We start from the raw sequence: 27,689 nt of genomic DNA, 5'->3' as shown, positions 1-27,689 counted from the left end.
AGCAACAGGCCCGACGCATACCAACGAGGAGTGTGAACCCGCTGAACCCCACGGGGATCACGGGACCGAGCCGGCTCACAACCACGCAGTGCCACTTCCCACAGTTCCTTCAGCGCTTTGAAATATTGTCTAAGATCCATTAAGTTGTAATGAGCCCGTCTCGGAGACGTTGAGCTACATTGCAATTAGATTCATACTGTGGAGAAATTCCACCTTGTTGACAGCCAATTATCTTATATCCTCAAGTGATTATATTGTGACTCACAGAGGGCAAGCCTTTGTTTGATTTGTGAAGGTGGCATAACAGTGGATTAATATACCTTGCATGGTCTCTGCTGGCCTGTTTGATGAATTCGGTAATGTAATAAAAGTGGGTGATTTTCTTGTAATAAGCTTTTTATATATAGGTCAGGCAGACTTTTCACTACAGTAAAACAACACTGCTCTTATGAGGGCAGTAAGTTCTCACACGATATTTCCAGAACATGGAGACTTGCTGTTTATACTAGAAATATTAAAAACATAAATACACAGTTGTTTATGGAATAAGGTGATTCCCTTCAATCCAGTTCCATCTATTCTGGTAATTCTGTCCTAAAGCTATGTGAAACGCTGCAGAGGTCGTTCTCTCGGGGCCATCAGTAACACTGACAGAGCACTGGATACCAGTTCAGAGAAATGGGAGGAAGTGAATGTTGTTTACGCTGATGACATCTAAAACTGCTGGTGAAATGTGTTTTGACCTTGAGGACGGCAGACGATCCACACTTACTGTATTTCCTGCAGGAATTAATCCATTGTGTCAGTTGTGAGATTTGGCTGACATTGAAGTAACTGGAGCTTGTGGAAACACTTAAGGAAGAGGTTTATGCTGTCTCCCCTGCTGGCTCTCTGCCAACTTAATTCATTAAGTTAAAGAGTACCAGAGGGCCGTACTACACTGCGTGAGGTGACCACTCACCAGTCGAGATAATGGAAGGACGTTTTTTCACAACACAGGCTGTTCATTTGGCTGCGTTAGGGGTTCTTAGAGTCAGTTCTCAAACACACTGTCCACCAAAGGTAACAGGCAATAATTCAGAGCTGCAACCGTGTATTTAGATTAGAAGTGACAGAACAATGTTCACAAGTGAAATGAAAAACTTCAGAAACTCTAGATACACAAAGCCAGAGGCTGTGAAATATGAAAGTGACACAGTGGAATTAAACTTTGCACCTTCTACATGTCTTTCTTCTTCTTATTTTCTGAATGTTGAGATGCAATCAATCTTTAGCTCCCCCAACCGTTAACTACTAAAGTTGCAACCATTTCACATAATCAACTTTTACTTGGCACAATACTGGTATATTAAACAACAGGTTGTAATAACTGTTCTTTTTCATGTTGCTGGCAGACATCTCTGTTAACAAACTGTTATAACCACAATTTACATGCAGAAAAGTCTGTTCTCGTCTGGTCTTCTAAGTATTTAAAACAAATCAAACCGCTCTGTTGTTTCGGTTACTGAATCTATATGAATTATACTGATTTATATGAATATATAAATAATTGACTGTCCAAAAAAAGTTGACTTTTGTTCTGACGGCTCATCCTGCTTCACTTCACACTACATCCTTTGTCTTATTTTGCCCTCAGCATACAGAGTTCTAATCTGTAATTATTCCTCTATCCCTCCAGCATTATTTACTCACAGACCTCTTTTATTAGCCTGGTTCCAGCTTTAAGAGCAAACAGCCTCAGGGCCGTCGTGTTGACAAACACCTTCCGCTTCAGAGATAAGAGGCATTGCAGCCGCTCACGACAAACTGAAAGCAAAGTAAACATTGAAAGAGATTTGCAGGTATGGTTTTTCTGCAGAAAATGAATCTATTCAGTAATCAGTGTCAGATGAGCTGTCTTTAGCGGGAGAATAGATAAATCCCTCAAATCGTACAAGGATCAACACTGAAGTCCATCTGTTTGGGATTTCAGCACTGTGTCGTCATTCTGTCATAACATCTTTCCTGTAATCCCGCCTGCAGGTGGGTAAGCAATACAGACGCTCATGTCTTTATCATTTTGATGATAACATGACTCTACAATGACAGCTATAGATGTCATCAATTGAACCAATTTTGTTGCAGGAGCAGTGCAATAAAAGCATCAGATGCTAACATACAGCCCAGAGCAGGATTAAATATCTTGAATGTAATAAATCCCAAAACTTCCTGAACCTGAGGGCACAGTCAGCAATGTAAAAACGATAGCTGTAGCCGTAAACCGCTGCTTCGCTCTCTGATCGGGTGTCCAAAGGGCAGAATGCAGTGCTGCCGTAAATAACAAAGTGTGCTCTTATTATTGCTAAAGGAGAGTCCAAACGCAACCATGGTGGAAAACGAGGAGCCGGGAAAGCCTGTGGAGAGGAAAGGGGTGAGTGACACACCAGGTGTGAATATTACCACCATCCCATCGCAGTTTGTTTTGTCTGCTCTGCGACGGTGAGAAAATGTGGTGTAATCATGATGGATGATGTTTGTGTTGTAAAAGAAAAGCTTCACATAGTGTGCTGATGTCCCCCGACAGAGATTAACGGTGGTGCTGGTGTTGGCAACGCTCATATCTGCATTTGGCTCATCATTCCAGTACGGGTATAACGTGGCTGTGATCAACTCTCCATCGCCGGTAACCCCAGCAGAGAAACACAGGCTTTACTGTAACATGCAGTAATGCAGAGGCCAGTGCCACTCACATGTTGATGTGCTTCCATCAGTGTTGTCCTGCTCTCTCAGTTCATGCAGCAGTTCTATAACACCACCTACATGGAGCGTTACGGCAGCCCGATGGAGGAGAACCTCCTAACTCTGCTGTGGTCTCTCTCTGTGTCCATGTACCCGCTAGGAGGCTTCTTTGGCTCCCTGATGGTGGCCCCTCTGGTCAACAAACTAGGGAGGTAAAAGGTCACATGTGTCTTGCGCTATAAGAGGTGTCTCATTGTTGGTTTAACATGACTTTAACTGCGTCAGGAAGGGCACCCTCCTCTTCAACAACATCTTCTCCATCGTCCCCGCTGTGATGATGGGAGTCAGTGAGATTGCCAGGTCCTATGAGATCATCATTGTGGCTAGGTTTATAGTGGGCATCTGTGCAGGTCAGATATAATATATGATGTTCAGGTCAAGATTTATACACATCATAAGTTATTTTAATGCATCGTAAGTTCTCTGTCTGCAGGTCTCTCATCCAACGTGGTCCCAATGTATCTGGGAGAACTCGCTCCCAAAAACCTGAGGGGAGCTCTTGGCATCATCCCACAGCTCTTCATCACCATTGGTATCCTTAGTGCACAAGTACTGGGCATCAGACACATACTGGGCAACACCACAGGTAAATGATCGGCTTCCTCTTTGGTTAGTTGTTGAAGCACAATCCTTGACAGCTGATTTGAGGAGACGATTTCTGTATCCAGGTTGGACCCTCATGCTGGGCGTGACCGGCATCCCCGCCCTGATAGAGCTCCTGCTGCTGCCCTTCTTCCCGGAGAGCCCCAGGTACATGCTCATCCAGAGAGGAGATGAGAAGACAGCAAAGAAAGCGCTCCAGCGCCTGCGTGGCATGGAGGACGTGGACGCAGAGCTTTCAGAGATGCGTCTGGAGGACCAGTCGGAGAGGGCCGAGGGTCGCCTGTCGGTGCTCAGCCTGCTGTCCCAGCGCTCCCTTCGCTGGCAGCTGATCTCCATCATCGTCATGAACATGGGCCAGCAGCTGTCGGGGGTCAACGCGGTGAGCTGTCGTCCTCGTCCCTGACCCACTGATGGCCACACTGCCTCTGTTTCAGATTGAACAACACATTAAACAAACAACTGTTTTCTCTGCTCTACACTGCTGTTGCATCCTCCTCATTGTGTTTTTAGCTCTGTTCTTCAACTCTGAGCTAATTATTGAGTCATAATGCATTTCTATCCCTCATCAGATCTACTACTATGCAGATAGCATATATGCGACTGCAGGAGTCGAGCAGAATGATATCCAGTACGTCACTGTGGGAACAGGTGCAGTGAACGTCTTCATGACCATAGCTGCTGTAAGTACCCTGTTGATATCTACACTCATGTCAGCAGGAGACGTTAGCTTTGAACATGAAGTTTGTTTCACCAGGTCTTCATCGTGGAGGCCTCGGGACGACGGCTGCTCCTCCTTTGTGGGTTTGGGATCTGCTGTGTATCCTGTGTGCTGCTCACCGTCGCACTCAACTTCCAGGTACCATTTGAAGACTTCAATGTGTCGCACACCCTGAACATGTGACTCTGCTGCCCTCTCCTGGGTCAGCATCTGAAAATACTGTTTGCTGTTTTATGTCAAGAGTGTCTCAACCTGGAGGTCGTGAATGAGATTGGTTATGGAGACTGAGTCATGGGAGATTTGTAGGAACACATTGTTTGTTGCTGTGACTCACATTTTAAACTATGACAACGAGATGAAATTGCAGATATCTAACTTTAAAGCAAGACTTCTCTGTCTGTATGTGTGTAAGTCCTTTGCATATGTCAAGAAACGTTTATCCACTTTTGGTGGTTGTATTGTTGGTTACGCAAAGGAGTCCCATGTTGAATTAGGTGCAATTTGGACACGTTATAGGTTAGATAGTAATCAATGTTGAATATGCAAACGGGGGCGTGGCAGCAGGGCTCAGGCCACTGAATCCAGCATTTCACTTGCAGCATCCACTCCTGGGGCGGCCTGCTCCAAACGGGCACTGCACTAGTCCGTCTTTAATTTAAGTAGGAATTATGAAAAAAAATCCAAATGGATATAAGTGTAGTAAATATCAATATACAGTTGGTTTAGGTTAGACTAAAGCGGTAACAGCTGGCCTAGTGCTGTACAAAGGTAATTGAATTGGCCTCCCAGCACCATAAAGCTCATCAATTTATGTTTTGTTCAATATGTGTGAAAAATAACAACTTGAGTTTATAAATTAGACTATTTTGTGTCCAGCAACAGTGTGCCCAATGGTGTGTGGTAGTTATGACAGGCCCCATGCACGCTATTATGATGGGCTCGCCCCTTACTGCATCTTCAACCTTATAAGATCTTAGCCATGAAATTTGGGTTTGATTATATTTAAGGCTGATCTTTGGCCGGTGTAAGGGTTGAACCCTTACATCAGCCTTAAATATAATATTTAAGATCAGCCTTAAATATAATCTGTTTGTTTGGTTTTCTGGTACTTTTGTGTCAAACTGAACGGAGCAGATGCGCATGTGTATGTGGAGATCTGGTGATGGTAAAAGAAATGCTGGGAGGTGCACAAAAGATAGTTATCGATAGATAGAAAGTGACAAAAAAAAGCTCACGAATAATCTGTCACCATAACTGAGAAAACCAGCGCTTTAAAGCTGATCGTAAGCACTACCCTACTGGTCCCTGTGCTGGTTTACGAAGTCAAAACAACAGGAAACGTGTCACTGTCCTACAATTCTTATTGGACGGTGATGACTTGACTTCTGTATTTACTGGGGTCATGAGAACTTTGAGACACAAAAACGGAGTCGCGCACCACTAAAGTATGAGAAAACACCGGTGGCCACAATATAAACAAGCACAATACCAGTGTTACCCCCCCCCCCTTTAACCCTGTAATCTCCCCTGGATCCAACATCTTCTTTCAAATGCCAAGTGGGATTGAATCTTCCCACACAGTGCAGCCAGTCTGGAGATGTTGCGTGTGTGTTCCTGTTTGAAAGCATCAGCATGTCAGGTTAATGACAACAGCAGCTTTGGTTTTATGTTGACAGGACAGCGTGACATGGATGTCCTACATCAGCATCTCCTGTGTCATCATCTATGTCATAGGACACGCCATAGGACCCAGTAAGTCTGACCCCAGTGGTTATTTACACCTACACATGATTACAACAAGGCGCTCCATTAGCCGAAGTGTTGTTTGGATGTGCCTAGACATGTAATGATATATGTCGTAAATCAGCACTCAGCTGTCTGAGACATGAACGCCCTCACTGTGACCCTGGAGAGTAATGACGTGTCTCGAGTGGTTTTGTTGTGTTTAACCACATCTGGGCTCCTCAGGTCCCATTCCCTATGTGGTGACCACTGAGATGTTCAGGCAGTCGGCCAGGCCCGCGGCCTTCATGGTCGCAGGCTCCGTCCACTGGCTCTGCAACTTCACTGTTGGCCTCGTCTTCCCCTTCCTAGAGGTCAGTTACACCATTTCTCAGAACTCTTACATCGGGCGAATGAAAGATTATTGTTTTGAAATGTAATTATTTACAGACGTTGTTTGGAGTGTGAAAAACAAGGCAATTCAAGTCACATCCTGACACGATCGTTTCTACTTTGTTTTGAATCACTTCTGAATGTTTTGTACATCTGTCTTACAATTGCCAGACTTTTAATTTAATACAATAAAATATAGTTTAAATTACTGGCGGAGGGCGGACCTGCAAACCACGGAGCCACAGTCGTCCCTTTATACTATCTAACTATTCCTTAAAAATATTACTGATATGCTGCAATATAAGTCATTTTATCAACAAAATAAGTTGAAATGGGAGAGAGAGGAATTGGCCGACAACCAATCCAAGTCTAATATCGAAACTGGAAGTGCTCTTCATAAAGAAAGCCTAATGTTACTTCATTCAGAATGCATTTTAACAAACAATTGGATTTTTATAATCCATATTTTTTACATTACAATTGAGTAGATTGAGATTGACTCTTCAATGTTCCGGTGTGTTTTGCTCATTGTTTCAACACTTAAAATGAAAGTTTGACGTTCGAAGGCTGTTTTCACATTTATCTTGTGAAGTTTTCTCGATGTTCCAATCCTCCTTTAATACTCACGTGTGAGAAGAAGGAGCATTCATTCCTGTTTATTAAGAGCACTTTCATCAGACCGACAAAGGACTGAGTGGCGAAATCTCAGAGATAAACAACACCATCGTTTCTTGTGGCATATTTACTTCCCATCAAGACTTCATATTCAAACCACAACAAAAACAACAAAGGAATTTGTTTGAGTTACTGAAACCAAAAAAGAACATTCATCTTGAGGACACAGTGATCACATCTCTCTCTCTCCTTCTCCCCTCAGAGAGGTCTGGGCTCCTACAGCTTCATCATTTTTTCCTTCATCTGTTTGGTCACGCTGATCTACATCTGGCTGGTGGTCCCGGAGACAAAGAACAAAACTTTCCTGGAGATATGCCGGATGTTCGCCAAGAGGAACAAAGTGGAGATCAAACTGGGTGATGGGGATCTGCCGCTGAAAGAGAGCAAAGAAAGCCTGGAGGATGCAGGAAGGGTCACGGCCTTCTGAAGAAAAAGGAGAGCATTCAGAGGAAAGGAAGTCTTCACTTTGGGGGGGATTGTAATGGACGGGAAGTGTCTTAATTTAGCCGCTATTTTCGATTTCACAGGGACACTTTACATATTCACTTTGTGCATTGTTTGTCTGTGTGGCTATGAGATCCTAAATAAAGTGAAACTTCTACATTAAATACAGCTTCATAGAGGTGTAAATGGGTCCTTGCATCATTAAACAAACCAACAAGTAATGTAAGCAAACCTTTATTGAACAGAAAATAATGAATACATGGCTGAAGCTATGAGATACAGTTTGTATTAAATATCGTACAGATGACTGGAAGACATTGTATCTTTCATCAAAGACATTTGAAATCTCCCACCATCAGGAGTAAGATGTTGTTTTCTTGTATAGCATTTCAAAACTCATGCAAACAAAAGCAGCTGAGTCCATTCAGGAGCATCTGTACTCGCTGTCCAGCTGCACGCCTCCAAACAAACTGAGTTTGGTTGTTCCCCAGCTGAACACATTTCCCACCACAGTGCTGTTTCTCTCACATGACAACTGGTTGCGGATATCTGCTGTGGACAGCACATAGTCCCACACGTTAACATCTGTCATTTTACCCACGAAGGCATCTGCGTTGGAGATGCCCAGTAAGCCGTCCTGATCTTTGCCCACGATGAACACACCGCCAGGGCTGATTGTGTAGCCGCTTTTCAGATACCGCTGCTCCCCTACCATGCCGTTGATCCACAGGTCTGCGCCGCCGGTATGGGACGACCAGGTGATGCAGAAGTTGACCCAGTTGTGGAACTTGAAGTTGTGCGGCAGGTTGACGAACTCATTGCCGATCCAGAGGCCGACCTCTCTCGTATCTCTGTCCTCAGAGATGGAGATCATCAGCTCGTTGTCGTTGCCGTTACTGGCGTAGGAGATGACGGTGTGGACGCCCTCCTGGTGAGGGAGGACATGCATGCAGACGGTGAAGGAGTCCAGCTCCATGGGATGGCTGATGCGGGCCAAAGCATAGCTTCCAGAGTGTTTCTCGTGGAAGTCCAGCACCAGAGGAAACAGACCACGAGGTTCTGATGAAAATATTTTTTTTTTAAAAATAGAATCAGACTTTTTGCAAAGTTAGAACTCACAGGAGGATCTCAAATGAAAATGAAACCGAAGGACTTACCATATCTGGTAGGCCTTGGGTTACGAAGTCCACCTTAAAAGTATAGTTGGAAAGAGAGTAAATACAATCACTTTCATTCACATCTTGCCATCTTTATCAGTTTGCATCACTCACCTAAATGCATATGCTTTCCAAGAGACGTTATCAGACCCTCGATCTTCAGGAGCCTGGATTCAATCTCTTCTTGCCGACAAAATGCTGTAAAGAAAAAGGGAAATGAAAAATGAGCCGGATCTGACTCGGGCATTCGTCTTGCCCGAGTCAATTCTAAGGAATACATGATATCACCCTATTGTGTAATTACAACGACCGCAACAAGCTACATACTTCCTTTCCCGACTCGCGGCAGGAAAGAAGACTCCACCACGCGGCTGTTGAGAGGCTGAGCGATGCGGTAGTCATTCCACAGGGTCTGGTTGTTCATGTCCATCAGCGTACTCTCCAGTTTCCTGATCTGAACACAATAGACAAGTAGAGCAAACTGTGACATTGCACCACACGAAGTTAAAAATAAGCACATTTCCATTCAAATGGCGAAAGTCCAGTTCCATACGAGACAAAATAGTTGAATGTTTTATCTTTTTTGGTCAGCTTGTAATAATACAAATTATTTTCAAAGAAAGGACTTCCTGCTTGCTGTACCTGGTTGTGTGAGAGTGTGATGGGAGTATCAAACACAGTCCAGAGGATGCTCTCGTAGCAGGGCGGCGTGGTGAGGGAGCCCTGGTATCGGAAGAAATGGTTGATGTTCTCGGGGAGCATAGAGCGCACATCAATGCTCGATATGTTCATGGACTGACCTGTCAGGATCACGGTAAAATCACATTAGACCGCAAACATCAAAGATCGGTTAATTCACATGTGCAGGAACTCACCTGCATATTTGATTTTGGCCAGATTGGAGATAAAATCACTGTAGTAGGTGTTCTCAAAATGCCCGTCCTGAAAGTGAACCAAAGCTGAAGCTTAAATGTTCAGTTTAAACAGAAATCACAAGTGTGCGTGCGTGCGTGCTTGCGTGTGTGCGTGCGTGCGTGCGTGCGTGCGTGCGTGCGTGTAACGGCATATGAGGTAAGATTGTTTTGGTTTATTATAACTTGAGCCTTGTTGTTTTCGTTGGTTTGGCCATTGTATATCCATTTTGATAATATTGTAGACACAAAAGTAATATGTAAGATCTGGGAATGTAGCACATTGCACAAGTTGGAAAGGGCAAGAAACATCAGACAGTTTCCAGAGGCAAGAGTTGTGAGGTACCATAATAATCCCTCATTGCAGACGGAAACAGTGTGTTGGGTGCAAAAGGTCAAAGTTGAACCAGAATGTCAGTCTGTAAACTGTGATGGATGTTTATAACATACACCATGTTCCAATACATTGCAGCCCATCTTATCCTCTGACCGCTGGTGCTTTGTTGCCTCATTGGACTTCTGAGTGACGTTCCCAGATGTAATTAACTAGAATCCCCTTTCGAACTTCCACATCAGTGAATCTGAATAATTTGTTGCCAAATGAATTTGTCCAAATAGCACTAAGTCTCAGCCACTCTGTGCTGCTATCATGGCGATGCCAGCGGTGGTGTTGCTGCAGCGATGACCTCTGAGAGCCGCTCAGAGCATTCCTCTGCAGACACGCTCAGCCGACATGTTAAAACTCATTCAATTCATCCACATGTAAATTAACACCGAATACAGCCTTTAACCCGGCAAGTTGACTGAAACAAAGTATCATACATACACTTCAAAGGGCATAATCATTTTTCACTAAAAAATACTTTTTTTGTAAGCTTCCCATAGATGAACTGACTAATGTATAAGAAGTAGTGGCGTCCTGTATGCTGCACAGCTTTATGGTCAGACAACTCCGATAAAGAGAAAAGGGAACAAAAGTATTTGTGGCGTACGTACATCATAGAAAAAGGCGAGTACTGCCAGCCCGTCTGTCTTATCTCTGGCTTCAGTGAAGCTCTTGTACTTGTCAGAATTGTAGTGGACAACATGGAGCTGAAAGACAAGATGAAAATGCAGTTCAGGTGCCAAAATATGACCATTGACCTGCTTTGTGAATGGAAAAATCTCTACAGTGTTATAACATTAAATAAAAAACAAGCAAATTAATGAAGCCGCAAAGAGATTGATGACACACAGAGTCACATTTAGAAGGAAACGAAGGTCTCTGACAAATGAATCAGCTCTGGCTCAGATAAGAAGTTAGATTATTACATACTTTGATGATCTGCTATGGTAATGAATTGTTCTACAGACTATAGGGTGAAGAGGCAATGTAATGATTTCTGTACAAACACAGTTTCCATGCTTAGTTGTCCCTCTTGTTCACTTGTGAATGTTATAGAAGCACAGGTCTGTACAGAAACTGCTTATTAAACTGAAGGCTTTCTTGAATATTGGATGTTTGTTTGTTAAAGGCCTGTCATCGCTGGAGTGGCGCACCGGCGTGTGGAGCATACAGTTTCTTCCTCTTTTTGTCCATGAAGTTAAACATTCATTTTTAAACTTTTCTTTAAGCCAACCTCTGCCATGTAACGGGTGCCGTCGAGGGTGTGCTCTGCTCCACTGGCCTCCAGGTCCGAGCCGCCCCAGTGCAGGTGCATCTGGACAGCTGTGTATTTTCCTGGGAGGCCCTTAGTGATCGCCATAGTGGGAGGCAGGTCAATTTGAACTGATGGAGATATGAAGATATTCAGATTATGTTTTTGTTTTTAAACACAAAAGAGGCAGCTTACACATCACAAACACTGTCCATAACTGCTATCGTGTTTCCCATTTGTAAATGCATTTCCTTCCTTTCAAGTGACCATTGAGGTCTCTATAGCACCACAGTGAATGGAGCGTGGCTCTCACAGTGAACATATACTTGCACAATAGTACAAGTACTACAAATACTACAAGTTAATTCTGTGAAGTAATTTGGTGCAGACTTTTCAAATCAAATTAACAACATGCAGCAATATTCTGCATGAGAAAACAAATGCAGACTCATGTATTCAGGTAATGGATTGCACAATTTGAGAAAGATTTTGATAATGCACTAATTCATACACCATTCAATTTCAAACATTTGTATTTCTTTACATTTAAATGTCAGCAATAACGTTTGGTCGATAGTTTATACACCTCTGGTTAATATTAGTTGTAGTTAATATTGAGTTAAAGTCATTTAGACATGCTTTCTTACCGGTGTGCCCGTTATTGGACATGAGAAAATTCCCTTTCTGCGCATCGTACCCGTTGAGCTCCAGCTGCAGCATGTCTGGGTTGTGCCTCACGCTGCGCCGCTGGATGTCTATTGGAGACTGCTTCTTACCGCCACATTCAGGGTACTTGGTCGGCCAGTGCATCTGGTCCAAAGCTCCCTCTGTGGGAAGAAAACCAATCCCTAAAAGCTATGATCACATCATCCGGACATGAATCATGAATTTAGGGAGAGAGCTGGCACACTGTTCGTGAGTGTCCAACCTGTTTCAGTGCCGATGCTTTTACAAGCACGCACAGGACTTGTTCAACAGGATATATTGTGTATTCCCCAGTAGTATTCACTCCCTAAATTATTTAGTAGTCGATTGTGGCGCCGGTAACACCTCAGCATTTGCCTGATTGTAACCAGACAGTGGGTGTGAAGCATTTGGCCAATCCAGCGCGTCACACAGAAACCAGCGGGCAAGAGCCTCGAGTGAATGTTAAAGAGGAGAAACAACTTTGCAGCTTCTCCCAGTACAATAAATACTCCCGGCACTGGTTGTCATGTGCCTTCACACGCACCAAACAACTTGAACTCTACTCTCTGTCACTTGCGGTGTTTAGGCGCAACAAATGAAATGATACAAAATGAAATAATAACATGTGGATATTAAAATCCGCCCACCTGTATATGTCCAGTGAATACCATCATGAGGAATCTCGGCACTGACAGCGGAGACAAAAACAGCGGAGAGCAACACGGAGAAGAAGTCCATCGCAGCGCCTCTGATCCTTCACGCAGGACTGTGACATCTCAGATAGTTGTCTCTCTTCATTTAAACTGCGCGTGGAGGGAGGTGTTGAAATCCCGCTGAGAACGCCCAGAGCTCTTCCCAGCAGCCCAAACGAGACAGGAAAGGACTGTTTCCGTCTCTATGTTAATATGGAGAGCAAACGTTGTTTCTCAACTGTTTATTGTCTGCAGCTAATTCTACTCATATTACAGAGTTACTAACGTTAATACCCATTTAAATGAATTATTTTGGTCTTTGAAGACAAACGTTATAGTCTCATATTTTACTTTAGTCTATGAAGTTCAGCATCTAACATTGCTTCATATCTTAATTTGTGTTGCCATATCTTGTCGTGTCCTACTTGTGTTTTAAAATAACTTTGGTTTGGTTTGGTTACTTTATTGGTACCCGAGGACTTGGTTTGCAGGAATACAAACAGTAGAGCAACAGTAGAAGAACAACAAGGCATCCAGCTTGACATACAAACAACCAGACAAACATGATAAAAGTACTCTGTCACTTTCTTAAAAGCTTTCCTCTGACTTTTCACTTCAGTCCAGGAAACCATGGTGCAAGCTTATCCATGCCTTTTCCCCATTAAGTTGCATTAGTCATTCTGATAAAAAAAAATGTAACAAAAAAAAGATAAGCGCTTATGTTAAGTAACATAGTATTGCATGTATCGTCTGTTCATGCCCAAGTTGCAACATATCCTGTTCAACTCTGAGATCTGCACTTTCTAAAGGAAGCGCAAAGGGACATAAACAATGGAAACAGTTTTTCATTTTTCATCTTCAGATGTGTGATCTTGGTATTAAAGGAATAGTTAAACATGTGGGAAATGCTCATTCACGTTCTGTTTGAATTACAAATGATCAAAAGACTCACCTTGATTGAGGACTCATTGTTCCACTTACATCCTTCTTCTCTGGACTGAGTTACGGCCTCTTGGCGGCCTGCATTAGATTGATGCAAGTTGTTTTCCTGTTTGTCTATTGACACACAAACTGATTACAAACCATGTTAAACCAGCCCAGATGGTTAAAACAGAAGTGACCATTATGGGCGAGGTGAGAGGAGAGTGTTTTCAACACACACAGATTAACATCATCAGGAAGCCACAGGTTTGATGCCCCAGGGACGGGACACTCAACTTGCATACACCAGCACTTATGAACCGAAGCTGTCCTCTTCCTCAGTAAATCACTAGGTTTATCTTTGCCTTGAGGACAATAACAGTTTTTACGGTCTTGGTACCATAAATGGTGTGATTGTACTAGAGAAAAAGCCTAGTAATTTAAAGCCCATGTGGTGAGCTTGACATATATCATTTAGCTGCAGGTTGTATGTACAGTGCCCTGTGCCGGTCTTGGGGAAACGGAGACAAAAAGAAATGAACAAAACACAATCTATATTCTGTGTCCGGAAAGTTAATGAAACTCGACTTTTGCTCACGTACAGGATCAAATTTACAAAAGGTGAGTGTTTAGTATAAGGACGCCTCGTCACAGGGATCCTGCATTTGACCTTTAAAAGTGGCCTCTTGCATTTTTGTGAGTCAGATGGGAATTTATTAGACTGAAGGACACTTTTTTCAATTCCTCCCATTAAGCTTAAACAAGGAGCCATTACTCAATAACTTAGTTTTGATGATGTGTGATGGCGATACGGTCAACAGTCTGATTCAAACCAGATGACTGAAGGTGAGTACTTCCATTAACCATGAGAAGAAGTCACAGTTTGACCCTGAACAGGGAGTTGGGAGGAAACTGTGTCGACTGTGATGATTAAATGACTCAGTATATTAAAGAAAAGATCAATAGAACAGAAACCATTGAATACAATAAATATCCCATCTAAAGAAAATATGTATGTGCTTATTAGATAAATTTGTCATGTTTTTTTGCATTTACACCAACTGTTAACAGCTCAAAGTAAATGTTGGTTGGAGTCATTTCTTTCATCTGCAAGACATCGGTATCTTTTTAAAATTTTGTCGTTAACAACTTGTCTTGACACCAAACCACCCTTAATGTTTGTATTTTGTATATTTTCATAAAGGTGTATGTTGTTATTTATTTATCCAAGATCAAATCTGTTGTCACTATTTCTTACACAAAATATTTCTCAAACATTTTCTTTTTCAGACAATTTCCCTGCACAGTGTTGTCACATCTTTCCTTGCAAGAAAAGGACCGAGAGTGATTGTAGTTACATAAATAGGGCGACTGTGGCTCAGTGGTGAGCAGGGTTGTCTTTCAATCAGAGGATCGGTGGTTCTATTCCCAACTCCGCCAGCCCATGTTGATGTGTCCTTGAGCAAGACACTTAACCCTAAATTGCTCCCGTAGCTGCGCCTACGGTGTATGAATGGGTATGAATGGTTGATAATACTGATGTGGCACCTTGCATGGTGGCTCCTCCCATCAGTGTGTTAATGGGTAAATGATGTCTCGTAGTGTAAAAGTGCTTTGAGTGGTCGGAAGACTAGAAAAGCGCTATACAAGTACATGTCCATTTACCATGAATACAGTTTGCTTTCAGGGTGCATCTGAAACTCTGCGTAATATTGCTTAATTGAAGTGGTATCAATAAATGGTTGTCATTTTTCTTTCTTCCGTGGCGATATTAAGAAATGTCTTTGGATTCTTTTGCAGACATTAACTATCTCTCATAAAATCATGCTGACTCAGAGAACTGGGGAAGTTTTCTTATCTTGTTACTGATGTTAACTCAAGTTACCTTACAAGTGTATGACAACATAATGGTTACTGGTTGAGTCATCTGGATCAAGACGATCTATTGAATAGATAGAATTGAATTGATGGGGATTTAGTCTTTTTTTGCCTTTTTTTAAGCATGGCCTATTGCGCATGAAGTCTCTCTCCAGGAACGCCCGGCTTGCTCAGTTTCCACACATTCACAGCTGGAGGCTGCCTAGTACAAACACTGAGTCAGAGTGAAGCTCCAGTGGAGCAAATTAGTCTTACATCAGTGCAGCTCCACAGTGGCAGTGACATTTTTTAAGGACAAACTGTATAATTCTCTGAAGAATAAAGCTTGCAGGCAGATGTGAATGGTCTAAATATTAAACAACCACATGATTGACATGCATAGTCAGTGGAAATATATGTCATTTTGTTCTGACAAAGCGAGACGAGCAAATCAGTGAAGCAGCTTTCGCTCTGGCTTGGCTTCTTTCCCTCCACAGGCTGCCTGATATCAGAAAGGGTGAAGGTCTGTTGCTTTGGTTATGGGTAAACACTTTAAATTGACTGACAGCAACATGCTACAGCAACCCTGGTATCCTTCTTCTCATCCTGGTTCAGCTTTCTAATGTTGACCAACAGATTAGCAAAGTGACAGTGCTGCTGCTAGCAACGCTTTCGCAAGTAGATGGTACGTTAGGACTAGAAATAGCCTATCACACGGGTGGCAGAAACCACCAGGTGACAGGCTGGAGGCATAAGGTATGTGTGCGCCTCCAGCGTAAATATTTTTCGTAAATATACATTTTTGCCAAATAAAATGAAATTGTCTACATTTGGGCAGAGTCAGGCCAACTATTACGACGTGTGTCCAGTCTTCTTGTCTAATTATATTACACATTATTATTATTATTATTATTATTATTATCCATCCATCCATTATCTTAACCGCTTATCCTCATTAGGGTCGCGGGGCGAAGGCAGGGTACACCCTGGACAAGTCGCCAGTATATCACAGGGCAGACATAGAGACAGACAACCATTCACACTCACATTCACGCCTATTATTATTATTACAGTATCATAATAAGAATAATAACACATTTTAATTGGAGGCGCTTTTCAAGTCACATAAGGTCGCCTTACAATAAAATAATACAGGATAAAAAGATAAAAGCATGAAAGGTAGAAACAACAGTAATGGGTCTGTGTTTCTTTTTTTGTGGGGGACATTTATTTTATTTCTTAATTTATTTGTATTATATGATTGGTTTTATGGCTTCATCTGTACTGTTTTATCAGGGTTTACCTCTAACCTTAGTTTGTCTTGAGCGTTCTGTTGTTTTATTGCCTTGCTGCCTTGTCTGTCAAAGCACTTTGTACTCTCTGTTTTTAAAGGTGCTATATAAACAAAGTTATGATCAATCATAATATTTGACAGCCAGTAGAAAGAGCCAGGAGACGTGGGAAGAGTTATTAGGGTTAAAGCATGTAAGAAATGTAAACAAAAAATGTATACAGGTGTTTAGAGCACTGGCACTTTCCCCTTTAAGCATTGGCCTTTTTCACACAAGACATTTTCACTACATAGGTGAAAAAAATCAGTAATGGCTGAATTCCATTTAGCTGCTTCAGTTTCAGGGTACTGGTATTGTGTATACTGGCTTACTGTCACACTGTTATGGCTTACTAGGAAACCTGGGCCCTATTTCTCAGACCTGGCTTACTGAGTTAGCTGGATAATTTTCAGATTAAGATGACGCAGGTCGGGCGTTTCGGTTCCTCAAAGCAGGTTTGAAAAATCACCAAAGCAACACATTGAAATTTTGATTTTCAATGCAGGACTTTTACTTGTTATTTGTATCATGTTCTATTTCGCCTTTTAGTTGGTGTTTTGAATAAATATATGTCATTAGGGGGCACTGGGTAAAAATACTGAGTCAGATACCTCTATCTTATATATCTAATGAATTCAAACTTTCAAAATTGCACATGTCTTCTGGAGGCACTTGTTGACATTTTAATGAGAGCAAGTGGGCAGCAGATGGCGCAGTTGGATTTACCACCGACAAGAGTCTCAAGGTCACTGCAGAAGGCTTTCATCCCAGTGAAGCCCGGCAGCTCTGATCCGTCGCGGATGCTGCATCCACTGCACTGCGCAGCTGCATGAACCCAGTGTCCTGTAAGAATGAGACACATGCGTGGAGGGGAAACCCATTATTCACTCAAGTTGAGATTCATTACTACAACGTCCATGTGCACCAGTGCATTTACTCTTGAAATACAACCATTAGGGGGAGGGGGGAATCCAGCAAAGAATTGTCCAATTAATCCCTATCAAAATATTTATATTTTGACCGAATATGGTAAGCATTTACCAGATTCAGGCTTTTAGGTTATATATCCCATAATCAATAGTGGTTCAACACAACATTATATAGTTCAATCAGTTTTACTCTAAATAATGTCTCGATATCTTTAGACCCGTAAACCACCACATCATTGTGATCGTTTGATCGAATGAGAAACGCACACCCCCTTGTATAATATTATTAATGGGGAAAAAAACGTCAATGCCAAAAAACGTGACCGCTCGTGACATGTGACCAATGGCGAACCACTGCATCGGAGATCCCTGCCTGCTTCTCTGCACGTACGCAAAATGCGTCATCTTTCCGCATACTGCCTCTTTTCATCCTTACGCGAAAACAAAGACTACATTTACCACAGTTCACCTCAAATAAAACATTATTTATCTCCCTTTGTTTGCATATTTTGTGATTATTAAAAGCGATGCTTTGCAAAGATTTAAAACATCCGCATTCCCCTCGTGATCACTTTGGGACGTGAAGTCTGTCCGGATGAGATATTTGGTGAACGTGCATCCTTTCTCGCACTGGTCTGCCACGTGACTCGGTGCCAGCCAATGGCGTGGCTCCGCCGCCGGCTGCTTCCTGGTTCCGTCCACTTATGACCGAGCACGAAGCGTCACGACCGCCTTCTCTTGCCTGCCTGCGTGAGAAAGAGAGACAGCACCGTCCTTGCACACAGTTAGGCCCGGAAAAGGTAACTTTGATATCGTTATTTCTACTTTTTATCTACCGTTTTTGTGAAGAACACCATATTTAGTGATTTAAAGTACCTGTTCTAAGACAATATGTTGTTATAAATAACTTGCATTATTTTGTTTTAAATGTGTAAATGCTGTTCGTTATCCTCGACGGTAACCTCAGAGGCTCGTCCTTGTGTGAGCTGACACCGTCTTAATTATCGTTAAACGCGTCGGTTAATTCCCCAGTTGTTAGTTTCGTGGCTTGCAGGATGGAGTAGTTTGTAGCTCCCCGTCTATTTTTAACAGCAGACCGTCAGCTGGCGACATGTCACTCCATCTAGAGCTGCAGGGTGTGTGGGGGAAAAGGGCGTCAAGTTGCAAGTCCGTGTGTTGAAGAACCACCGAGTCTTTTTAGTCCAGGGACTTGAAGGACGTGAGGCTGTGCTACACATGCTCGGGCATGCAGGAAGCTACCAGTTGCTCCCAGTTGCAGCAGCAGCATGGGGGTGTGTCCCCGTTTGTAGGAAAAATACTGTGCAGTAAGATTACAGTCCGTGTGTCTCTGTGTCATTCATCTACTTTGCAGACTTCAATATTTAACTTTTTTTTTTTTTAAAAGTCCCTTTAGTTAGATTGTTTAGTACTTTATTACTGCAGTGATAAAAGTATTGTTAATGTAAAACATACTAAACTGATTAACACTCAGTTGTGGCTGGCTGGCAGATCCTAATGTAGCCTGAATGAGGACTAAGCCAAATGTACTTGCACAACCGTATCAGGTATCAAATCTCAATTATTTATTTATCTTTGGCTGCCATTTTGTGCAGCCAGTTGAGCTTCTGGCTTTCCACTTTTGCAAAAATGTGGTTGCAAACAAAAGCACACCTGTGCATGTAAAACATCTATAACAGAACTATTGTGTTTATACTAATTAGTTACTTTAGGCTAATAACAATTATTTATTATTTAGCAATCTGCCGACTTTCTCCATGAATCAATTAATTGCCAATAAGATGCCAGAAAATATACGTCCCAGTTCTTCAAACGGCTTATTTTGTTCAACAACCATTCCAAAGGTCAAGGCTATTTAGTTTATGATCTCATAAAATAGAGGATATGCATCCTCTCAATCTCTTAAGTTCAACATTGTGAGCCTTTTTGCATGAAGAATTATTAAACAATGAATGGATTATAGTTGTTGGTTAATAGGTTCTAATAGTTTCATCTTTTATGTTGGTGTTTCTATACAAATTCAATAAAAGTGATGAAGTTTAGTTGAGGTTACCAGATGAAACCTCTGAGTTGTGGGTCCAATGCCATTCTTTACCATTCTTTTGATACTTCAATTTGAGAAATGTAGTTTTTTCTAAGTCCTGTTAAACAACACAATTCACAGCCTGACCTTGTTTAAACAAGTTATTTAAACGAGGAACTATTAGTGTTACTCAGCCCCAGTAAACTATAATATATTTCCATTTAGCTTAAGAAAGAAGTCAGTTTGTGTGTGTTTTTAGTTGATTTTTTCCTTTTGGCTGAAGCCATAGGCAAGTTTCCACTCAGAATTTTTACACAGAGAATTTTCCATTGATTTTGCTGTAGACACAGTCTAGTTAAACTCTGGAGGCTGTATTCAAAGTTCACTCGTGCATATAGGGGAGGTAGAGGAGAACATTTTTCCGTCCTTCACTAGTGGACTTTGGAAAGATAAAGAAGGATCTGCGAGATTACGCTATTATTTAGGCCTTTTACCTGCTATGAGTACAGCTCAACTTGGACCAAAGGAAGCCAAATGTGTATTGTGCCAAGTCATTCACCGACTGTTCGTTACACTGACCTTTCGCTACTTTTATCAAGAGCTCCCTGTTTGAGAGCAGTGCTCTCAGCTCTGTTTTGCTGAGAGTTTTGCAATGTTAAGTAAACTGAACAGACTTGGAGAGATTTTTTTTTTTTTTTTTTGCTGCATGAGCCACACCTTCCTGTGACTACTATATGTTCTATCCTGGCCAGCCTGAATCAGTTGGTTCAAATAGTCAACTCGCATGTATGTTTAGTTGGATAATTCATTAGATGGTTTATTGTTTCGTCTCCAGACTTAAGCTTTACATTATTTTCTGTTCATTCTGCTTGTGTCATTGAGCATTTAAATAATTGCCAACTTACTGCATTGACTCAAAGCTTTAATTCAGTAAGTGACTGTGTAACCGTCGGTCAGCTCGGCTTGTGGCGCAGCACTATACTGATTTTCTCCTTCTCATTCCATCTGCAGATCCAGAACCATGTCTATCCTCAAGATTCACGCTCGTGAGATTTTTGACTCCCGTGGCAACCCCACTGTGGAGGTTGATCTATACACCAAGAAAGGTACTGTATGATTGTATGCGTTCATGTACTTATTGAGTTTAGAGATGGTGGTAAAGTTTGGCAAACCTAGTGCAAACTGGTGCTTGTTTAATGTTTTTTTTTAAACTTATCCTACGCCTAAAAATGTATGTAATTATTTTCCAGTATGTCGAACGCTGCAGTAAGGACAACGTATTAGAAGCCAAGTTTCATACTTGTTTTGTGTCTTGCCCAAATATCTAGCCAGTGAAAGCTGGTACAGTTGTGGATTAGGATGGTGAAGTCAGTGTGTTACACTGCAGTGTTGCCAGGCCCACACTGGATCAGCTCAGATTGGTAATGTGTGAAAATAGCTCCTGTAATGTATCTCGCTGCCCTTCTAACCCTCTGTTACTGTAATGGTTCCTGTTCGGGTGCACAGATAGCTCATACAGTATGTACTTCTAGCAAACCCATGAGTTAAGTTGAATTCTTGAAACGGTGACGTTGTATAAATCTATAGGATGCTTCTCTTCACCTAATTGTATGCCTGATTACATAATAAAGCTGCTGAAAATAACACATATAAACTCTGCAATGTTGGACAAGTCTGCCTCGAGTTTCGATCAATTAATTCAATGAACTAATGGTCTGACCATTAGTTAGATTTCCGGCGAGCTGTTCTGGTCCCAAAGCTAAAACAAAAGACCAGCTCAACCAAATGAAATGCCCTGAGAATGTTAATGAAGCAACCTGAATGACCATTGACATGGAAGTGAGTGGAACAGGCTACAACTGCCTCAAATGCATTGTCTGGAAATCAACTACTTTATTCCACAGCCCTCTTGTCTTTTCAGTAGATTTGGATGTTTGCTAAGCTCTCCAGTTTACTGTAAATAGCACCTTTTTTATTTTTCCCGACAAGCTTCCCTTTTAGGTCTGCTGGGCCTGTTTTGGCATCATTAAAGGCACGTACCAAAGCGAGTGTGCTGTAGCCGGAGCTTGTCTTTACTGTTGGTGTGTTATGTAACCAGCTTGCTGCTCGGTCACAGACAGTCAAACGAGAGAACTTCTTCTGATTGTCGTTTAGAATATTGTAGGTCCAGCAGCTCTGGTAATGATTGTGATACGCATACAATCACTGTTACTGTTATATCCTCTATTGTTTTGGTTGTATTTGGGTCATGGTTCTCATCCAGATAAAATATGATATAATATGACAACTTCTTAGCTTGTAGCCTGATGGATGTTGCCACCTCCCCCCAGCCGGAGCCTTTTAATGTCTTGATGCAGATGATGTACTAAGCCTGAACTCATGGCCTAAGCCTCCTGTCCTAAGCCCGAAATCCCCTCAGACTCACACCCTGCCTGCCGCTCCATGGAGCAAACTGAATATATTTTTTGCCCATCCCCAGTTCCTCCTCACTTGGTTGAATCCAAAATGTCCTCTTTATGTGTGGGCGTGGCTTCGTATCCCTCCACAGATACACTGCACATGCCCAGTCTTTCCCTGTTACATCACAGCCTTCTGCCGCACAACCAGTACAACTGTCTCCACACATGCTTTGCTTCTCTCTGTGGCCAGAAAAAAACGACAAATATTGGGAACGTGTGTAAATGATTGGATTTCTTCCCTTAATGTCTTTTACTTGCCGTTACTCCTTGAGTACCAAGCAGCCCCTCATGCTCTTAATGCTCCATCAGACATGTTTCTGTCTACATAGTGAAAATATCAGAGTTATCACATTGTTTGCAGTCATGGTTGACAGGGAAAATTAGGTTTATTCAGACTGTAGCCGTCTGGCTTGACATGACGCGGCACTTTAAGATGTGACTGTAACAAAATGTCCTCTCTGTCTCCAAGGTCTTTTTAGAGCCGCTGTGCCCAGCGGTGCCTCCACAGGCATCTATGAGGCTCTGGAGCTCCGTGACAATGACAAGACTCGCTACATGGGCAAAGGTAAGTCGTCTCTACTGATTTCCTCCCTGAAATCTCTGGTTACATCTATTCTGTTGCTCTCGTGTCATTTCAACACCACTATACTATTCAGTTGTCTGTCCTCGTCGCTTCCTTCTTCATTTCTGTTTCCTCAATCTCTCTTCCTCCTATTAGGAGTCAAAAGAGCAGTTAAATATGTAAATGAGTTCTTGGCCCCAGCATTGTGTAACCAGGTAAATAAAGTGTGAAATAACAGGATAAGTCATTTACACATCAGTCTGCACAGCAGCATGAAGAATGGCTTTGCCTTTTGGAAACTAACCTCGACAGGCGCGAACAGATGTTCACAGATCTAAAATGAAAAAAAGATAATAAAAAACAATAATTGATAGCTAAATAAAATGTTACTTCTGTCAGAATTACTTGTACATAAGATTGGATGAGGGTCACTGGTCTTCTGTCTCGCCTGCTCTGCATGGTCTTCTGCTGTCTGGGTCAGTTATGGTCTGCTTGTCCCTTGCAGGTGTCTCAAAAGCTGTTGAGAATATCAATAAAAAAATTGCACCTGCACTGGTTAGCAAGGTAGGACCATTTATTGTTTGACTAAAAGCTATGTGTTAGTGTCGAAGTTCTCGAATGAATGGATGAGTGTCTTGAATGAATTATTAACACGTCTTGATAAGTTAAAAGATGATAATTAAACTAAAATATTAACCTTGGTTTTCAAAGTATTAACTGTATGATTTTTTTGTTCCTATAAATAATTGCAATAGTGGCGCTTCAGTGACATAATTCTGAGAAGCTGTGATTATTCGATCATTATTTCAGTTTGTTCATTTTTAACTAACGTCTCAGAATTAAACTGTGTTAGTCTTTATTTCCAAATGTACAATATATTTTGTCATGTTTGGTCTATTCCAGGATGTGGACGTTACCGATCAGGGCAAGATCGACCAGCTGATGCTGGACATGGACGGCACAGAAAACAAGTGTAAGATGATACTTCATGTTTTAAAACGGGCTTGACGATATCTGTGCAGAGTTTTGTGAGCTTGGTTACTGAATTCTGTGTGAAAATTATCCACTGTAGAATATTCATAATTTACTTTTAAAAAACATCCGTTGCATATAGTTATTTCTGCTAACAAATGCAATACTTAATATTTTATAGATTTAAAATATGAACTTGCTCATGAAGGTGCCATGAATCTGAAGTGACAGCTGACTACTGTATTGTAGGGAGTGAACAAAGGGAGTGACACAGAAACGTCAATATGCACTCATACGTTGCAACACAAATGTTTATTCACACACAATTATCTCGAGGTCATGCATCACTGATATTTGCCTAATTAGCCCAGCCAATATTCACTGAATAATTTAGGTATTAGAAGACGACAATGTTCCTTATTTGCACACATATTCTACACACAATATATTGTGATATTCATGTCTTCTCTTCCTCAGCTAAGTTTGGTGCTAATGCCATTCTGGGCGTCTCCCTGGCTGTGTGCAAGGCTGGTGCAGCAGAGAAGGGTGTTCCCCTCTACCGCCACATCGCAGACCTGGCTGGAAACCCTGAAGTCATCCTCCCTGTCCCTGTGAGTGTGGTAGAGCAATTCATTAAGTAGTGTACCCCAGACTCTGTAGAAGCTCTTAATGCCAATAAATCTAAAAGACATGCACCGTTAATGATTGATCCACAGAATTATAAATTCAGACGTGATTCCATTAAGCTAAAAGCCGATCCTCTCTGCCTCCGTTCAGGCTTTCAACGTCATCAACGGCGGCTCCCATGCAGGCAACAAGCTGGCCATGCAGGAGTTCATGATCCTGCCTGTGGGAGCCAGCAGCTTTAAGGAGGCTATGCGTATTGGTGCCGAGGTCTACCACAACCTGAAGAATGTCATCAAGGAGAAATATGGCCAAGACGCAACTAATGTAGGTGACGAGGGAGGCTTCGCCCCCAACATCCTGGAGAACAAGGAAGGTGAGAGAAAACATGAAATCAGAGCTGTAACCGCTTTAAGTGTTTCAATACATGCCAACAGAGTTCAGATCCAGCTGAATACATTAGTAGTTATTTTAGGACACTGATGTAGGGTTGTTTTAATTTTTGAGTGACTTGATCATAGAAAGTTCTTACCGTGTCACCACTCAAAAGGGAGTGTCTTGAAAGCAATACATTCTTAGACCTCTCAAGGAAGTACTTCACTTATCATGTCACTCTCAGGTTGACAGAAGGTTTCTAAATTAAGGCCTCAACTCGGGCTGCCAGCCTCTGACTCAAGTGTCAGATTGAGGTGCTGATATAGCAAATGCCCCACTGTAGTAGATACTTTAGTGGCGACTCATTTGTGAAAAATGTGTGTTTTTGATTTTCTCTGGTCACAGCTCTGGATCTGCTGAAGAATGCCATCGCCAAGGCCGGCTACACCGACAAGATCGTGATTGGCATGGATGTGGCTGCATCTGAGTTTTACAAGGCTGGCAAGTACGACCTGGACTTCAAGTCTCCTGACGACCCCAGCCGCTATATCTCTCCTGACAAGCTGGCTGACCTCTACAGGAGCTTCGTCAAAGATTACCCTGGTGGGTTTTAACACACATCCTCTTCTTTACAGCCATACAATTCGTGCTGCTCAGTGCTACCAAATATACAACATTTTAAGGGTATTATAGGGATTTAATGCAACAAGCATAAATAAACCAAATAATGTGAGGACATGTACAAACAACGTCTAAGTCAATGCAATAGAGATTAAATAGAACAGTATCAATATGCATTTTGTGTCTGCAAATATTTCTGTTTTGGTTCAGTCTTTGCTCTCATAAACATAGTTTTTGGCTGCAACAGCCAGCTGTTTTCAGCAAAAAAAACAAAAACCCCACCACTGTTCACTTCTGTCAAAGTTAGAAGGTAGTTGGTGAACATAATGGAGCATTTAGCGGTGTGTTTCTGCTGCCACCAAGTGGTTAATAGCATCAACTACAGCAGGTTTAAAGTGTCTGTAGATGGTAGCTATTGCTACTTACTCAATGCTAACGTGTTGGATTTATGAATGGCTGTAACATTACCCTCACCTACTTGCTATCCAACAGTGGTGTCCATTGAGGACCCCTTTGACCAGGATGACTGGGAGGCGTGGACAAAATTCACAGCCAGCACCGGCATCCAGGTGGTGGGTGACGATCTCACAGTCACCAACCCCAAACGTATCGCCAAGGGTGTGGCTGAAAAGTCCTGCAACTGCCTGCTGCTTAAAGTCAACCAAATCGGCTCCGTCACAGAGTCCCTGCAGGCGTGAGTGTCGACAACCGTGTGGTCAAACTTAACAAATCTTTAAAGTGGCTAACTTGGATAACGTGTGTGTCTTTTTAGCTGCAAGATGGCACAGAGCAACGGCTGGGGTGTGATGGTCAGCCATCGCTCTGGAGAGACAGAGGACACCTTCATCGCTGACCTGGTGGTCGGTCTGTGCACTGGACAGGTAAAACCTCAACTTCTAATTATGACATTAATTGGTATGGCATCTCTACTGTTGAGCATTATAAAGCTGACTATTCAAACAGTACAATAGAACAACTTTAACATGACACAATTGGTCTTATATTTCATTTATTTCCTTTCCCAGATCAAGACGGGTGCACCTTGCCGATCTGAGCGCTTGGCCAAGTACAACCAGCTGCTCAGGTGAGTCCGGTTCAAAAACGTGCGCCTCTAGTTACACTGAACTTTATTAACAATAAGAGTTATAGGCTGCACGCTCCCTGGAGGCACTACGTTGCACTTTTTCTCCGACTATCAATCCACGCATTTTAACAAAACTGTCATCACTCTATCCTAGGATTGAAGAGGAGCTCGGCGACAAGGCCCGTTTTGCCGGCCAGAATTTCAGGCACCCCATCTGAGCTGGTCTACCTCCATGGGCTTCCGTGTGTTCACTGCTCATAAATAATCCCTGTATACGCCACACTAGGTTGCCTGCCCTGTCTGGGAGAAGATGGAGAGATTACTGCTGAAATCCAAGGTCCAGCTCTGGTCTGTGGCGTGGAGAAGCTACAGTACGTCCTAGTACAACCACAGCTCAGCTCATCATCAAACTATGCTTTAGCTCCTGAATAGTGTTGGTCCCTATGTTTGTGTCTGTAACTGTGTGAGAGTGTTGTTCAGCTTCTTGTGAGTTGTAGTGTTTTTTGGTCCTGATTGTTTGAGCTACTGTAACTGTAGTACGGCTCTGCCTCGAGCAGTGGCAACAGTACCATATGTGCAATGTGTTGCATCTGACAAGGTCTTGTGTTGCTGTAAGCGTTGGCAGAAATATGTAATAAACAACATAGTTTGAAACGTTTCTGTGATTTCTGATTCATCCACATGTTCAGGTGTTATCTAAAATCATGGGACTGCTGCAGAACGTCATAAATAATGATTACCTATTGCTATCAATATAAACAAGGTCATAATCACAGATCAGAATCAGCTTTATTTGCCATCTGTGTCTACACATACATGGAATTTGACTCAAGTTTCACGTATCTCTCATACATAGCTTTCTTCCTAGAGAAAATGATCTGGAGTAAAGGGCCTTCTTCTCAGTAACTGCTCTTGTCAGTGTGTGTGTGTGATGTAATCTGAGTGCCACTGAGAGGCAGAAACATGAGCTCAGTGCTCGGGGACGCCATTTCTGTCTCCCTCGGTAAAAGAATCCAGAAGCTCTCCGCAAGCTCTTTTTGTACTGATCCTTGCCTAGATAAATGAGGATCTATTCACCAGTGGTATGGTACCAGGGGGGATTGCCAGCTGGGTCTGTGCCACACCAATTCACTTTGTGAGCCCTGTCTGAACCTGCCTCCATTGTTTAGTCATCACCAAGGAGATGTATTACAAATCACTAGTACAAAGAAACCACCAAAGCACCGGCTAAGCATCCTGTGACAATCATCTGCTGCAGGTTTCCCAGAGCATCCTCTCACTTCAATAGGCTAACAATTGTGTTTTTACAGAATGTTCAAAAAGAGAGTAAATCTTTATTACTTAATTCATATCGCAGCCTTAATGACTTTCTATGAAACTACAATGCTTCATTTTGTTTCCTTGATACCTCTGCCATCTAGTGGTCAGATCTATGCATCTTCACAGACTTGCCCCTTGTGGACAATAAAAAAGGAGACAGATGGCTTCCAAAATGA

At 42.3% G+C, this 27,689-nt stretch overlaps 3 protein-coding genes across 6 annotated transcripts in view; 2 read left to right on the top strand and 1 right to left on the bottom strand.

The window, feature by feature from the left end:
- slc2a5 (solute carrier family 2 member 5) overlaps nt 1-7,408 on the top strand; it is a 13,747-nt gene extending 6,339 nt beyond the window's left edge. The window contains exons 3-13 of one of the 3 annotated variants that reach the window (XM_068598448.1): nt 2,348-2,410; nt 2,564-2,662; nt 2,770-2,930; nt 3,004-3,128; nt 3,212-3,364; nt 3,447-3,760; nt 3,951-4,061; nt 4,136-4,237; nt 5,776-5,851; nt 6,068-6,195; nt 7,092-7,408. In XM_068598448.1, the coding sequence (XP_068454549.1) occupies nt 2,348-2,410; nt 2,564-2,662; nt 2,770-2,930; nt 3,004-3,128; nt 3,212-3,364; nt 3,447-3,760; nt 3,951-4,061; nt 4,136-4,237; nt 5,776-5,851; nt 6,068-6,195; nt 7,092-7,316 (1,557 nt within the window). In that variant the 3' untranslated portion in view covers nt 7,317-7,408. Of the gene's footprint in view, nt 1-2,347; nt 2,411-2,563; nt 2,663-2,750; nt 2,931-3,003; nt 3,129-3,211; nt 3,365-3,446; nt 3,761-3,950; nt 4,062-4,135; nt 4,238-5,775; nt 5,852-6,067; nt 6,196-7,091 lie in introns of those variants that run through there. The other 2 variants (XM_068598450.1, XM_068598449.1) reach the window with 2 other exon arrangements.
- Nucleotides 7,409-7,571: 163 nt separating this feature from the next.
- ca6 (carbonic anhydrase VI) lies at nt 7,572-12,473 on the bottom strand. The gene is made up of 10 exons (XM_068598015.1): nt 12,373-12,473; nt 11,686-11,865; nt 11,021-11,169; nt 10,398-10,493; nt 9,366-9,432; nt 9,133-9,290; nt 8,818-8,944; nt 8,605-8,688; nt 8,491-8,523; nt 7,572-8,392 (listed from the first exon to the last, which is right to left on the bottom strand). The coding sequence occupies exons 1-10, from the start codon at nt 12,461-12,463 to the stop codon at nt 7,758-7,760; spliced, it is 1,620 nt and encodes a 539-aa protein (XP_068454116.1). The 5' UTR covers nt 12,464-12,473; the 3' UTR covers nt 7,572-7,757.
- Nucleotides 12,474-18,103: 5,630 nt separating this feature from the next.
- Nucleotides 18,104-26,851, top strand: eno1a (enolase 1a, (alpha)). Of its 2 annotated transcripts, none has more exons than XM_068596996.1 (12): nt 18,104-18,255; nt 20,508-20,602; nt 22,425-22,520; nt 23,023-23,081; nt 23,421-23,490; nt 23,967-24,100; nt 24,267-24,489; nt 24,894-25,091; nt 25,602-25,803; nt 25,882-25,990; nt 26,135-26,193; nt 26,348-26,851. In XM_068596996.1, exons 2-12 carry the CDS (start codon nt 20,518-20,520, stop codon nt 26,409-26,411), a joined length of 1,299 nt encoding a protein of 432 aa, XP_068453097.1. In that variant the 5' UTR covers nt 18,104-18,255; nt 20,508-20,517; the 3' UTR covers nt 26,412-26,851. The 2 variants fall into 2 exon arrangements, with proteins under 2 accessions (XP_068453097.1, XP_068453098.1); XM_068596997.1 differs by lacking the exon at nt 23,023-23,081 and adding an exon at nt 22,674-22,732.
- Nucleotides 26,852-27,689: the final 838 nt, after the last annotated feature.

The sequence above is a fragment of the Clinocottus analis genome, unplaced genomic scaffold (genome assembly GCF_023055335.1).
Source record: "Clinocottus analis isolate CAN_PGR_092001 unplaced genomic scaffold, fCliAna1.0.p SCAF_4, whole genome shotgun sequence".
Lineage (NCBI taxonomy): Eukaryota > Metazoa > Chordata > Actinopteri > Perciformes > Cottidae > Clinocottus > Clinocottus analis.
Note: the sequence above shows the minus strand (reverse complement) of the source record. Positions and strands in the feature narration are given on the sequence as shown.

What these genes read in the sequence shown, in the direction of transcription:
- eno1a (XM_068596996.1), top strand. Translation starts at nt 20,518, where the DNA reads ATGTCTATCCTCAAGATTCACGCTCGTGAGATTTTTGACTCCCGTGGC. An exon ending in CACCTGCACTGGTTAGCAAG is followed by an intron (nt 23,082 to 23,420) that starts GTAGGACCATTT and finishes GGTCTATTCCAG; the next exon opens with GATGTGGACGTTACCGATCA. An exon ending in CATCCTGGAGAACAAGGAAG is followed by an intron (nt 24,490 to 24,893) that starts GTGAGAGAAAAC and finishes CTCTGGTCACAG; the next exon opens with CTCTGGATCTGCTGAAGAAT.
- ca6 (XM_068598015.1), bottom strand. Translation starts at nt 12,463, where the DNA reads ATGGACTTCTTCTCCGTGTTGCTCTCCGCTGTTTTTGTCTCCGCTGTC. An exon ending in TATTCACTGGACATATACAG is followed by an intron (nt 11,866 to 12,372) that starts GTGGGCGGATTT and finishes TTCTTCCCACAG; the next exon opens with AGGGAGCTTTGGACCAGATG. An exon ending in GTCCAATAACGGGCACACCG is followed by an intron (nt 11,170 to 11,685) that starts GTAAGAAAGCAT and finishes TATCTCCATCAG; the next exon opens with TTCAAATTGACCTGCCTCCC.